This window comes from Panulirus ornatus, chromosome 2 (genome assembly GCF_036320965.1).
Source record: "Panulirus ornatus isolate Po-2019 chromosome 2, ASM3632096v1, whole genome shotgun sequence".
In the NCBI taxonomy this organism is placed as follows: domain Eukaryota; kingdom Metazoa; phylum Arthropoda; class Malacostraca; order Decapoda; family Palinuridae; genus Panulirus; species Panulirus ornatus.
Window position 1 is genome coordinate 82,750,262 of NC_092225.1, and position 15,553 is coordinate 82,765,814.

General features: G+C 42.1%; 1 protein-coding gene across 1 annotated transcript; it reads left to right on the forward strand.

Moving 5' to 3' along the window:
- Positions 1 to 11,870: 11,870 nt before the first annotated feature.
- Positions 11,871 to 12,617, forward strand: LOC139752340 (death-associated protein kinase 3-like). The gene has a single exon (XM_071668307.1). It carries the CDS (start codon positions 11,871 to 11,873, stop codon positions 12,615 to 12,617), a length of 747 nt encoding a protein of 248 aa, XP_071524408.1.
- Positions 12,618 to 15,553: the final 2,936 nt, after the last annotated feature.

Here is a 15,553-nt window from a genome sequence, read left to right on the forward strand (position 1 = left end):
CAAACCACCTCACACCACACATTGTCCTCAAACATCTCATTTCCAGCACATCCATCCTCCTGCGCACAACTCTATCCACAGTCCACGCCTCGCAACCATACAACATTGTTGGAACCACTATTCCTTCAAACATACCCATTTTTGCTTTCCGAGACAATGTTCTCGACTTCCACACATTCTTCAAGGCTCTCAGAATTTTCGCCCCCTCCCCCACCCTATGATCCACTTCCGCTTCCATGGTTCCATCCGCTGCCAGATCCACTCCCAGATATCTAAAACACTTTACTTCCTCCAGTTTTTCTCCATTCAAACTCACCTCCCAATTGAATTGACCCTCAACCCTACTGTACCTAATAACCTTGCTCTTATTCACATTTACTCTTAACTTTCTTCTTTCACACACTTTACCAAACTCAGTCACCAGCTTCTGCAGTTTCTCACATGAATCAGCCACCAGCGCTGTATCATCAGCGAACAACAACTGACTCACTTCCCAAGCTCTCTCATCCCCATCAGACTTCATACTTGCCCCTCTTTCCAAAACTCTTGCATTCACCTCCCTAACAACCCCATCCATAAACAAATTAAACAACCATGGAGACATCACACACCCCTGCCGCAAACCTACATTCACTGAGAACCAATCACTTTCCTCTCTTCCTACACGTACACATGCCTTACATCCTCGATAAAAACTTTTCACTGCTTCTAACAACTTGCCTCCCACACCATATATTCTTAATACCTTCCACAGAGCATCTCTATCAACTCTATCATATGCCTTCTCCAGATCCATAAATGCTACATACAAATCCATTTGCTTTTCTAAGTATTTCTCACATACATTCTTCAAAGCAAACACCTGATCCACACATCCTCTACCACTTCTGAAACCACACTGTGTGTGTGTGTGTGTGTGTGTGTGTGTGTGTGTGTGTGTGTGTGTGTATGTGTGTGTGTATGTGTGTGTGTGTGTGAGTGTTTGTTTGTTTGTTTGTTTGTTTATTTGTTTGTTTATTTGTTTGTTTGTGTATAATATGAGTCTAGGTTAAGGTTAGCTTAAGTTACAGTGTGGTAAATATTGATATTATTGGCAATACTTTCAGCATCAAACAAAACCACAATCTTGCGCAGATTCGCCATTAAGCAACTATATTTGTAACATGCACTCGCATAGGAGTAAAGACTTGCTACTTGTACGTAGGGTTATGAAACGTGCAGCACGAATGGAAATCTTACCTGGAATACACACACACACACACACACACACACACACACACACACACACACGCGCGCGCGCGCTCGCGCGCGCTCGCGCATAAATGTATAGGTATGATGATCACCGTAGTCCGTGATGAAAGTTATGTCGATGAAATTGCACTTCAGTAGGAGTTCATGTAATAGTATTCAACATAACTTTTCTGTACATGTGGCACGACATGTTTCGTTGAGACAGTCCACGTCATCAGGAGCCAGTAATTAAAAAAGTAATTTAAATCCTAACATCACATTTGAGTACCTCCGTCCAGCAGCAATTAGTGGTTGGTCCGTATATATATATGTATATATATATATATATATATATATATATATATATATATATATATATATATATATATATATATATATATATATATATTTTTTTTTTTTTTTTTTTTTTTTTTTTTTTTCCGCTGTCTCCCGCGTTTGCGAGGTAGCGCAAGGAAACAGACGAAAGTAGTGGCCCAACCCACCCCCATACACATGTATATACATACGTCCACACACGCAAATATACATACCTACACAGCTTTCCATGGTTTACCCCAGACGCTTCACATACCCTGATTCAATCCACTGACAGCACGTCAACCTCGGTATACCACATCGATCCAATTCGCTCTATTCCTTGCCCTCCTTTCACCCTCCTGCATGTTCAGGCCCCGATCACACAAAATCTTTTTCACACCATCTTTCCACCTCCAATTTGGTCTCCCACTTCTCATCGTTCCCTCCACCTCCGACACATATATCCTCTTGGTCAATCTTTCCTCACTCATTCTCTCCATGTGCCCAAACCATTTCAAAACACCCTCTTCTGCTCTCTCAACCACGCTCTTTTTATTTCCACACATCTCTCTTACCCTTACGTTACTTACTCGATCAAACCACCTCACACCACACATTGTCCTCAAACATCTCATTTCCAGCACATCCATCCTCCTGCGCACAACTCTATCCATAGCCCACGCCTCGCAACCATACAACATTGTTGGAACCACTATTCCTTCAAACATACCCATTTTTGCTTTCCGAGACAATGTTCTCGACTTCCACACATTCTTCAAGGCTCTCAGAATTTTCGCCCCCTCCCCCACCCTATGATCCACTTCCGCTTCCATGGTTCCATCCGCTGCCAGATCCACTCCCAGATATCTAAAACACTTTACTTCCTCCAGTTTTTCTCCATTCAAACTCACCTCCCAATTGAATTGACCCTCAACCCTACTGTACCTAATAACCTTGCTCTTATTCACATTTACTCTTAACTTTCTTCTTTCACACACTTTACCAAACTCAGTCACCAGCTTCTGCAGTTTCTCACATGAATCAGCCACCAGCGCTGTATCATCAGCGAACAACAACTGACTCACTTCCCAAGCTCTCTCATCCCCATCAGACTTCATACTTGCCCCTCTTTCCAAAACTCTTGCATTCACCTCCCTAACAACCCCATCCATAAACAAATTAAACAACCATGGAGACATCACACACCCCTGCCGCAAACCTACATTCACTGAGAACCAATCACTTTCCTCTCTTCCTACACGTACACATGCCTTACATCCTCGATAAAAACTTTTCACTGCTTCTAACAACTTGCCTCCCACACCATATATTCTTAATACCTTCCACAGAGCATCTCTATCAACTCTATCATATGCCTTCTCCAGATCCATAAATGCTACATACAAATCCATTTGCTTTTCTAAGTATTTCTCACATACATTCTTCAAAGCAAACACCTGATCCACACATCCTCTACCACTTCTGAAACCACACTGTGTGTGTGTGTGTGTGTGTGTGTGTGTGTGTGTATGTGTGTGTGTATGTGTGTGTGTGTGTGAGTGTTTGTTTGTTTGTTTGTTTGTTTATTTGTTTGTTTATTTGTTTGTTTGTGTATAATATGAGTCTAGGTTAAGGTTAGCTTAAGTTACAGTGTGGTAAATATTGATATTATTGGCAATACTTTCAGCATCAAACAAAACCACAATCTTGCGCAGATTCGCCATTAAGCAACTATATTTGTAACATGCACTCGCATAGGAGTAAAGACTTGCTACTTGTACGTAGGGTTATGAAACGTGCAGCACGAATGGAAATCTTACCTGGAATACACACACACACACACACACACACACACACACACACACACACACACGCGCGCGCGCGCTCGCGCGCGCTCGCGCATAAATGTATAGGTATGATGATCACCGTAGTCCGTGATGAAAGTTATGTCGATGAAATTGCACTTCAGTAGGAGTTCATGTAATAGTATTCAACATAACTTTTCTGTACATGTGGCACGACATGTTTCGTTGAGACAGTCCACGTCATCAGGAGCCAGTAATTAAAAAAGTAATTTAAATCCTAACATCACATTTGAGTACCTCCGTCCAGCAGCAATTAGTGGTTGGTCCGTATATATATATGTATATATATATATATATATATATATATATATATATATATATATATATATATATATATATATATATATTTTTTTTTTTTTTTTTTTTTTTTTTTTTTTTTTGCCGCTGTCTCCCGCGTTTGCGAGGTAGCGCAAGGAAACAGACGAAAGTAGTGGCCCAACCCACCCCCATACACATGTATATACATACGTCCACACACGCAAATATACATACCTACACAGCTTTCCATGGTTTACCCCAGACGCTTCACATACCCTGATTCAATCCACTGACAGCACGTCAACCTCGGTATACCACATCGATCCAATTCGCTCTATTCCTTGCCCTCCTTTCACCCTCCTGCATGTTCAGGCCCCGATCACACAAAATCTTTTTCACACCATCTTTCCACCTCCAATTTGGTCTCCCACTTCTCATCGTTCCCTCCACCTCCGACACATATATCCTCTTGGTCAATCTTTCCTCACTCATTCTCTCCATGTGCCCAAACCATTTCAAAACACCCTCTTCTGCTCTCTCAACCACGCTCTTTTTATTTCCACACATCTCTCTTACCCTTACGTTACTTACTCGATCAAACCACCTCACACCACACATTGTCCTCAAACATCTCATTTCCAGCACATCCATCCTCCTGCGCACAACTCTATCCATAGCCCACGCCTCGCAACCATACAACATTGTTGGAACCACTATTCCTTCAAACATACCCATTTTTGCTTTCCGAGATAATGTTCTCGACTTCCACACATTCTTCAAGGCTCCCAAGGATTTTCGCCCCCTCCCCCACCCTATGATCCACTTCCGCTTCCATGGTTCCATCCGCTGCCAGATCCACTCTAAAACACTTTACTTCCTCCAGTTTTTCTCCATTCAAACTTACCTCCCAATTGACTTGACCCTCAACCCTACTGTACCTAATAACCTTGCTCTTATTCACATTTACTCTTAACTTTCTTCTTTCACACACTTTACCAAACTCAGTCACTAGCTTCTGCAGTTTCTCGCATGAATCAGCCACCAGCGCTGTATCATCAGCGAACAACAACTGACTCACTTCCCAAGCTCTCTCATCCCAAACAGACTTCATACTTGCCCCTCTTTCCAAAACTCTTGCATTCACCTCCCTAACAACCCCATCCATAAACAAATTAAACAACCATGGAGACATCACACACCCCTGCCGCAAACCTACATTCACTGAGAACCAACCACTTTCCTCTCTTCCTACACGTACACATGCCTTACATCCTCGATAAAAACTTTTCACTGCTTTTAACAACTTGCCTCCCACACCATATATTCTTAATACCTTCCACAGAGCATCTCTATCAACTGTAGCATATGCCTTCTCCAGATCCATAAATGCTACATACAAATCCATTTGCTTTTCTAAGTATTTCTCACATACAATTCTTCAAAGCAAACACCTGATCCACACATACTCTACCACTTCTGAAACCACACTGCTCTTCCCCAATCTGATGCTCTATACATGCCTTCACCCTCTCAATCAATACCCTCCCATATAATTTACCAGGAATACTCAACAAACTTATACCTCTGTAATTTGAGCACTCACTCTTATCCCCTTTGCCTTTGTACAATGGCACTATGCACGCATTCCGCCAATCCTCAGGCACCTCACCATGAGTCATACATACATTAAATAACCTTACCAACCAGTTAATAATACAGTCACCCCCTTTTTTTAATAAATTCCACTGCAATACCATCCAAACCTGCTGCCTTGCCGGCTTTCATCTACCGCAAAGCTTTTACTACCTCTTCTCTGTTTACCATATATATATATATATATATATATATATATATATATATATATATATATATATATATATATATATATATGGTTGGTGATGGGAAATATAAAGTTTGTCGTATGAATATACATTTTACATGTTTTTTCATGTATAATAAGCATAATAATCATTAGTCGGTATCTCAAATATAAAGGGTTAGGGCATTGATTAATGGTTAGAGGAGACAGTAAAGATAAAAAATTTTAGATGGTATTTGGCCAACCAGGCAAGGTCATGTGAAAGGCTGGTTATAGGTCAAACCGCAATATAGTGAAGATACATTTTTTCTGACCCGTAAAGGTCAGGTCAGAGACATTAAAGCAGGGTTATTGATATGGCTGATAAAGGTCAAATTAAAAATCGGTGACGTTGAAGGTGTAACGAAGATGAGGGTAGATTGAAGATGGCATTTGACGGACATTCCCTTTATGGGTAAGGTCAGAGTTCTGTAAAGATCAAAGGCCAGTGGTGTCATGGATATAGTTAAATTGAGGGTTTAGTGACGATAAGGGTGTAATGAAGTCAAGGATGTAGTGACGATATGGGTGTAGTGAAGATGAGTGTGTAGTGAAGATGGGGGTGTAGTGAAGATGATGGTGCGCTATAGATGAGGTTGTAATGATGTGGGAGTGGTGATGAAGCTGTAGGAAAGGTAAGGCTGCAATAAAGAGAAGGCTGAGGTAAACAGGAAGGTATAGTTAAGACGGCCGTTGACCTGACCTGGAAGGGTGTAATGAACATCAGAGGATAGTGAAGATGAGGTTGTAGGAAGGCAGGCAGGTCAGGTTTTCGTCGACTCCTCTTTACCTCATCACTGCTTGTTACGTTTTCCCTATTTCCTCCATTCACGAATGTTTCAAATCATTTTCTTCTTTGTGTCACAGTATTAGCTTCCTTTCAAAACCTCTTAGTCTTCCTAAAGTTTACTAATATTCTGTCATCCCATAGTCTCATTTGCTCTCTTTTTCAGCCCCTTGCCTCTTCTTCCTGTGTATCTAGCAGTTATTTGCACTCCTTCTCTGAAAAGGACCGCCCATGCATCTTTCTTTTCATTAGCAACTTAACGTCGTCATCCCACCATTCACTGTCCTTTCTCATCTGCTCACCTCCCAGCTTTCACATGCTATACATTTATCTCTGACATGTTAGATCTTCCCTGAACAACTCCCATTCTTCACCCAGTCCCCTACCTTCGCTTACTCTCACCATTTGTTGTAATCATATTGCCAGTTTATCTTGATATCTCTTCATACAAGCCTCATTCTTTTCCAGGTACGTATACATTCACTACCATCTTTTCTTTCATGTAATATTATCTTTACTGAAAGCCTCTACAGGTCTTCACCCTGGCCCCCACCAGGTGGGGGCCTCTTGGTATATAATCCATTAATGTGTCCTAGACCTATAATTATATCTACTGCATCATAACCAACCAGACCTATCATCATATCTACTGCATCATAACCACCCAGACCTATCATCATATCTACTGTATCATAACCACCCAGACCTATCATTATATCTACTGTATCATAACCAACCAAACCTATCATTATATCTATTGCAGCATCACCACTATGACCTATCATCATTCATCTACTGCAGCACCATCACAAGAGACCTATTATTATATCTACTGCAACATGACCACATAGACCTATCATTACATCCACTGCAACATCATTACACAGACCGTATCATTATATCCACTGTAACATCACTACACATACACATCATTATATGTACTACATCAACACACAGACATATTATATCTGCTGTAACATTATCACAAGTACGTATCATTATATGTACTGCAACACCACCACTCAGACCTCTCATTATATTTACTGTAACATCAATACCCATACATATTGGTATATTTCTAAATCTTTATCCACTTTTTACAGACATAATGTTGATACCAGTTTGTAACATATCCCAGCATACTAAAGAATGATATCAGATCGAATGTTCCGGATTCCTTGTGTTACTTCTAACCTAACTATGATCATTCATCAAGGATATTGAAACATATTAGGTCACTGGATTACTGTTAAATTTTAAAGTTTCTGCTGACCTCAACCATGAAATCTGAACAGCAGAGGAAGATGAGCTCGTGGGCCAAGAGGAAGGGCATCAAAGTTCTACGGAAAAGTGAGCTGAGGAAGTTGGTGGAAGAAGGAAGAAGAACGCGAGGGAGTATGATGGAGGGAGGGTTTGGGGTATGTGTCCTGCTAAAGCTCAATGGTCAGTGGTTGGTTATGAAGACTTTCAAGAGGAATCAGTACACCTCGATGATGAGAGAGCTTCGAGGTCTGGTGAGAGCTAAGGGTCCTGGGGTACAGGAACTGTACGCCATATGTCCACAGAGGAATGTAATGCTCTCCAAGTATGCTGGTGATAGTTTGTCCAGCGTGATAAAGCGAGGACTGTCCAAAAATAAGGCCACTCACATTATGGGATGTGTACTGAGAACCACGGACAGGGTACTGACTGAAGCAAACATCTGCCACAACGACCTCAAGCCGAGCAACATCTGCGTGGCTGATATCAAGAGTGTGGAACCGAAGGTCACCCTGATAGATTATGGTCTGGCGTCGACTGTTGGGAAGTTGACAGTTTGGCAGTGGATGTATCCTCGCCAGAAGGAGTGGGTTGCACCAGAGCTGACGAAGAGAGGTGTCTGCTCCGAGAAGTCGGAAGTGTACAGCCTGGGTTACGTGGGCAGGAGGATAAACGGCAAGGATAGGTCACTCTTCTCTCCTGGCTTACGAGACTGGGTGATCAAGAGCCAGAGCTATAACCCGGAATCACGACCTTCAATCAGATACGGAATTCTTCAAGCGAGTTCAAGGTCCTGAGGAGGGTAAATATACCGTGCATGCAGTCACTTATTCTTGGGTCTTTTGAGGCATTTAATATGGCAGATGATATTCATTATTTCAAAGTTCTTTCCATTATTTATGACAGTAGATATATTTACATAAGGCTGAAGACTGGGAATCGCTGGATGGCTATATATATTGGGCTTCAAAGGCCAGTGACCTAAAGGACATTAGGTAGGTCGGCTATTTACCGTATATAAGCTTGTCAAGTTTTAAACAACGCACGAGAAATTCTTAACACCTGAAAATGATTCTAAAGTCAATTACATTCACTGTGTATAGTGCCCATGATAATTTTATTATGCTATAAGTCCTTTCACAGGGCATGTGAAATGTCCAGGGTAAACCTTAGAATGGTCTGTGGGTCCTGAATGTGGATAGGGAGCTGTGGTTTCGGTGCATTGCACATAGCCCGTGAGCAGATGTGGCCTCTCTATATCAGTTTCCTCGTGCTACCTCGCTGACGCAGGAAGCGGTGATCAGGTGTGGGGGAGATGTCTTTTTTCATATATTTGATCTGTTTTCTGTGGGGCAGGTTGGCGTCGGGAATGTATGACCGCGAACAAGTATGAATATGTACAGGTATACATATATATTTTCGCCATTTCCCGCGTTAGCAAGATAGCGTTAAGAACAGGGGGCTGAGCCTTTGAGGGAAATCCTCACTTGTCCCCCCTCTCTGTTCCTTCTTGAAAATTAAAAACCAGAGGGGAGGATTTCCAAACCCCCTCTTCCTCCCCTTTTAGTCGCCTTATACAACACGCATCAGAAGCATAATAATCATTAGTCAGTATCTCAAATGTAAAGGGTTAGCTCAGTGATTAATGGTGGAAGGAGACAGTAAAGATCGAAAAATGTAGATGGTATTTTGAGAACCAATCAAGGTCGGGTGAAAGGCTGGTTATAGGTCAAACTCCAGTACAGTGAAGGTACATTATTCCTGACCCGTAAAGGTCAGGTCAGAGACATTAAACCAGGGTTATTGAAATGACTGATATAGGTCAAGTCAAAGACATCGAAGGTGTAACGAAGATGAGGGGAGATTGAAGATGGCATTTGACAGACTGTCCCTTTATGGGTAAGGTCAGAGATCTGTAAAGATCAAAGGCCAGTGGTGTCATGGGTATAGTTAAATTGAGGGTTTAGTGACGATAAGGGTGTAATGAAGCCAAGGATGTAGTGACGATAAGGGTGTAGTGAAGATGAGTGTGTAGTGAAGATGAGGTGTAGTGAAGATGAGGGTGTACTGTAGATGAGGTTGTAATGATGTATATAATTCATTAATGTTTCCCAGACCTGTAATTATATCTACTGCATCATAACCAGTCAGACCTATCATCATATCTACTGCATCATAACCAGCCAGACCTATCATCATATCTACTGCATCTTAACCACCCAGACCTATCATTATTTCTACTGTATCATAACCACCCAGACCTATCATTATATCTACTGTATCATAACCACCCAGACCTATCATTATATCTACTGTATCATAACCACCCAGACCTATCATTATATCTATTGCAGCATCACCACTATGACCTATCATCATTAATCTACTGCAACACCATCACAGAGACCTATCATTATATCTACTGCAGCATGACCACTTAGACCTATCATTACATCCACTGCAAGATCATGACACAGACTGAATCATTACGTACACTGTAACATCACTACACATACCTATCATTATATCTTAGACCTATCATTACATCCACTGCAGGATCATTACACAGACCGTATCATTATATCCACTGTAACAGCACTACACATACATATTATCATATGTACTACATCATCACACAAACATATTATATCTACTGTGGATCAGGTGTTTGCTTTGAAGAATGTATGTGAGAAATACTTAGAAAAGCAAATGGATTTGTATGTAGCATTTATGGATCTGGAGAAGGCATATGATAGAGTTGATAGAGATGCTCTGTGGAAGGTATTAAGAATATATGGTGTGGGAGGAAAGTTGTTAGAAGCAGTGAAAAGTTTTTATCGAGGATGTAAGGCATGTGTACGTGTAGGAAGAGAGGAAAGTGATTGGTTCTCAGTGAATGTAGGTTTGCGGCAGGGGTGTGTGATGTCTCCATGGTTGTTTAATTTGTTTATGAATGGGGTTGTTAGGGAGGTAAATGCAAGAGTTTTGGAAAGAGGGGCAAGTATGAAGTCTGTTGGGGATGAGAGAGCTTGGGAAGTGAGTCAGTTGTTGTTGGCTGATGATACAGCGCTGGTGGCTGATTCATGTGAGAAACTGCAGAAGCTGGTGACTGAGTTTGGTAAAGTGTGTGGAAGAAGAAAGTTAAGAGTAAATGTGAATAAGAGCAAGGTTATTAGGTACAGTAGGGTTGAGGGTCAAGTCAATTGGGAGGTGAGTTTGAATGGAGAAAAACTGGAGGAAGTGAAGTGTTTTAGATATCTGGGAGTGGATCTGGCAGCGGATGGAACCATGGAAGCGGAAGTGGATCATAGGGTGGGGGAGGGGGCGAAAATTCTGGGAGCCTTGAAGAATGTGTGGAAGTCGAGAACATTATCTCGGAAAGCAAAAATGGGTATGTTTGAAGGAATAGTGGTTCCAACAATGTTGTATGGTTGCGAGGCGTGGGCTATGGATAGAGTTGTGCGCAGGAGGATGGATGTGCTGGAAATGAGATGTTTGAGGACAATGTGTGGTGTGAGGTGGTTTGATCGAGTGAGTAACGTAAGGGTAAGAGAGATGTGTGGAAATAAAAAGAGCGTGGTTGAGAGAGCAGAAGAGGGTGTTTTGAAGTGGTTTGGGCACATGGAGAGAATGAGTGAGGAAAGATTGACCAAGAGGATATATGTGTCGGAGGTGGAGGGAACGAGGAGAAGAGGGAGACCAAATTGGAGGTGGAAAGATGGAGTGAAAAAGATTTTGTGTGATCGGGGCCTGAACATGCAGGAGGGTGAAAGGAGGGCAAGGAATAGAGTGAATTGGAGCGATGTGGTATACCGGGGTTGACGTGCTGTCAGTGGATTGAATCAAGGCATGTGAAGCGTCTGGGGTAAACCATGGAAAGCTGTGTAGGTATGTATATTTGCGTATGTGGACGTATGTATATACATGTGTATGGGGGGGGTTGGGCCATTTCTTTCGTCTGTTTCCTTGCGCTACCTCGCAAACGCGGGAGACAGCGACAAAGTATAATAAAAAAAATAGAATATAACTTTATCAAAAAAACCTTTCATTATATCTACTGTAACATCACTACCCATACATATCGCTACACTTCTAAATCGTTATCCTCTTTTTACAGACATAATGATTATACCAGTTAGCAACATATCACAGCATACTAAAGAATGATATCAGATCGAATGTTCGGGATTCCTTGTGACATTTCCAACCTAACTATGCTCATTCATCGAGGATATTGAGACATATTAGGTCATTGGATTACTGATATATTTTAAAGTTCCTGCTGACCTCAACCATGAAATCTGAACAGCAGAGGAAGATGAGCTCGTGGGCCAAGAAGAAGGGCATCAAAGTTCTACTTAGAAGTGAGTTGAGGACGTTGGAGGAAGAAGGAAGAAGAACGCGAGGGAACATGATGGAGGGAGGGTTTGGGGTATGTGTCCTGCTAAAGCTCAATGGTCAGTGGTTGGTTATGAAGACTTTCAAGAGGAATCAGTACACCTCGATGATGAGAGAGCTTCGAGGTCTGGTGAGAGCTAAGGGTCCTGGGGTACAGGAACTGTACGCCATATGTCCACAGAGGAATGTAATGCTCTCCAAGTATGCTGGTGATAGTTTGTTCAGCGTGATAGAGCGAGGACTGTCCAAAAATAAGGCCACTCACATTATGGGATGTGTACTGAGAACCACGGACAGGGTACTGACTGAAGCAAACATCTGCCACAACGACCTCAAGCCGAGCAACATCTGCGTGGCTGATATCAAGAGTGTGGAACCGAAGGTCACCCTGATAGATTATGGTCTGGCGTCGACTGTTGGGAAGTTGACATATTGGCAGGGGATGTATCCTTACCAGAAGGAGTGGGTTGCCACAGAGCTGACGAAGAGAGGTGTCTGCTCCGAGAAGTCGGAAGTGTACAGCCTGGGTTACGTGGGCAGGAGGATAAACGGTAACATTAGGTCACTCCTACCTCCTGGATTCCGAGGCTGGATGATCAGAAGCCAGAGTCATGACCCGGAATCACGACCTTCAGTCAGATAGGGAATTGTTGAACTGAATTCAAGGTCTTGAGGAGGTAAACATGCCGTGAATACAGTCGCTTATTCTTGGGGCTTTTGAGGCATTTAATATGGCAGATGATATTCACTCATTATTTCAAAGTTCTTTCCATAATTGATGACAGTAAATATATTACATAAGGCTGAAGACTCAGGGATTCGCTGGATGGATGTAAATTGGGGCTTCAAAAGCCAGTGAGCTAAAGAACATCAGGTGGGTTGGTTATTTAGGCTATATAGGCTTGTCAACTCGCAGGTTTGTAGGGACGTCATTGTCAAGTTTTAACCAACGTTTGAGAAATCCTTAACTCCTGAAGTTGATAATTCTCAGACTGGTTACATTGATGGTGTGTATATAGAGCCCATGATTATTGTACTACAAGTTCTTTCAGAGGGTATGTGAAACGTCCGGGGTAAAACTTAGAACAGCTCATGTATATCAGTTTCCTGGCGCTACCTCGCTGACGCAGGAAGCGGTGATCAGGTGTGGGGAAGAAGAGATGTATATATTTTTTTCCTGTGTTTGTAGTGTTTTCTGTATGGCAGTGCGGCTTCGGGAATGAATGACGGCGAACAATTATGAATATGTAAATTTTCGTTTTCATACATATTAGCCGTTTTCCGCATTAGCGATGTAGCATTAAGACCAGAGGACTGAGCCTTAGAGGTAATATTCTCACATCATCGGCATTACTTTCATCAAACAAAACCACCATGTTGCCCAGAGTCCACATTAGGCAACTTTATTTGTAAGATACACTCACATAGAAGTAAATAGTTGTTCCATATATATAGGGTTATGAAACGTGCCACACGAATGGAAAACTCTACCCGGAACACACACACACACACACACACACACACACACACACACACACACACACACACACACATACATACACACACACACCAGCATTTATAGGTATGATGATCAGACTAGTCCGTGATGAAAATTATGAAGGTGAAATCGCTCTTCAGTAGGAGTTCATCCAATTTTATTTGACATGTAAGTTTTCTGTACATGTGGCACAACATCTTTCTTGGAGACAATCTACCTCATCAGGTGCCAATACTTCACAAAGTTATTTAGATCCCAACATCACACTTGAGTACCGCCGTCCAGCACCAGTTAGCAGTTAATCTGTACTGCTTTGTGCTGGACAGCGGTAATAAGGTGTGATATTGGTATTTAAATAGCTTTGTTAAGTACTGGCACCAGATGAAGTGGATTGTGTACATTTTCCAAAAGAAGGAACAGAGAATGGGGCCATTACACCTAATCGCCGCTTCCTGCGGCAGCGAGGCAGCGTCAGGAAACTGATATAGAAAGGCCACATCGGCTTACAGCAATACATGAGCTGTTATGTGTAATGCACCGACACCACACCTCCCTATCCATATTCAGGCACCACTGACTATTCTATGTATTACCCCGGACGTTTCACATACCCTGTGAAAGGACTTGTAGCATAATGATATTATCATGGGTTCTATATAAACACCGTGAATACAATTGGCCTTAGAATAATTAACTTCATGGGTTAAGGATTTCTCGATTGTTGGTTATAACATGAGAATGACGTCCTTACAAACCTGCGAGTTGACAAGCCTACATAGTCTAGATAACCAACCCATCTGATGTCCTTTAGCTCATTGGCCTTTGAAGCCCCAAAATATATCTACCCAGCAAATCCCGGAGTCTTCAGCCTTATGTAGATATATTTACTGTCATTAGTGATGGAAAGAACTTTGAATCAATGAAAATCATCTGCCATATCAAGAAGATAAAAAAGGCCACATTCGTTCAGTCTCTGTTTGCCATGTGCAGTGCACCGAAACCACAACTCCCTATCCACATCCAGGCCCTACAGACGTTTCCATGGTTTACCCCGTTCGTTTCACATGACTTGGTTCAGTCCATTGACAGCACGTTGAACCCGGTATACCACATGGTTCCGATTCACTCTATTCCTTGCACGCCTCTCACCTTCATGTATGTTCAAGCCCCGATTGCTCAAAATATTTTTCACTCCATTCTTCCACCTCCAGTTTGGTCTCCCGCTTTTCCTTGTTCGCTCCACCTCCGACAAATATATCCTTGTTGTCAATCTTTCCTCACTTATTCTCTTATGTCCAGACCACATCATCACACCCTCTTCTACTCTCACAACCACACTCTTTTTATTTCCACACATCTCACCCTTACATTACTTACTCGATGAAACCACCTCACACGACATACCGTCCTCACCCAACCACCCTTAATTTGTAGACCTATCATCAAACACATTCAACAGTCCTTGACAATACTCGACTCCTCTTCTCCTCATCACTGTTTGTTACTTTTTCCCTATTTCCTCTATTCACCTATGTTCCTATTAATTTTCTTGTTCGTGTCACAACATTAACCTCCTTCCAGAACATCTTAGTGTCCTTACAGTTTGGTAATATTCGATCATCCCATACTCTCATTTGCTCTCTTTTTCAGCCCCTTGCACCTTCCTACTGTATATCTCCCAGTTATTTGCACTCCTTCCCAGAAAGGAGCGCCCAAGCATCTGTCTTTTCATTAGCAACGTAATTTCTTCATCCCATCATTCACATTCCTTTCTCATCTGCCCGCCTTCCATCTTTCATGTGCCACACATTTATCTCTCACGTGTTAGGACTTCTTCCCTGAACAACTCTCATCCTTCACCCACTCCCCTACCTTCGCTTGCTCTCACTATTTGTTATAATTATATTGCCAGTTTATTTTGATATTGCCTCATACAAACTTCTTTCTTTTCCAGGCTCATATACCTTCACTACCATCTTCTCATTCATATTCTCTTATCTTTAGTGAGAGTCTCTACAGGTCTTCACCCTCGCCCCCACCAGGTATTAATGATGAGATGTCCCATCACCTGCCCCTCTGAG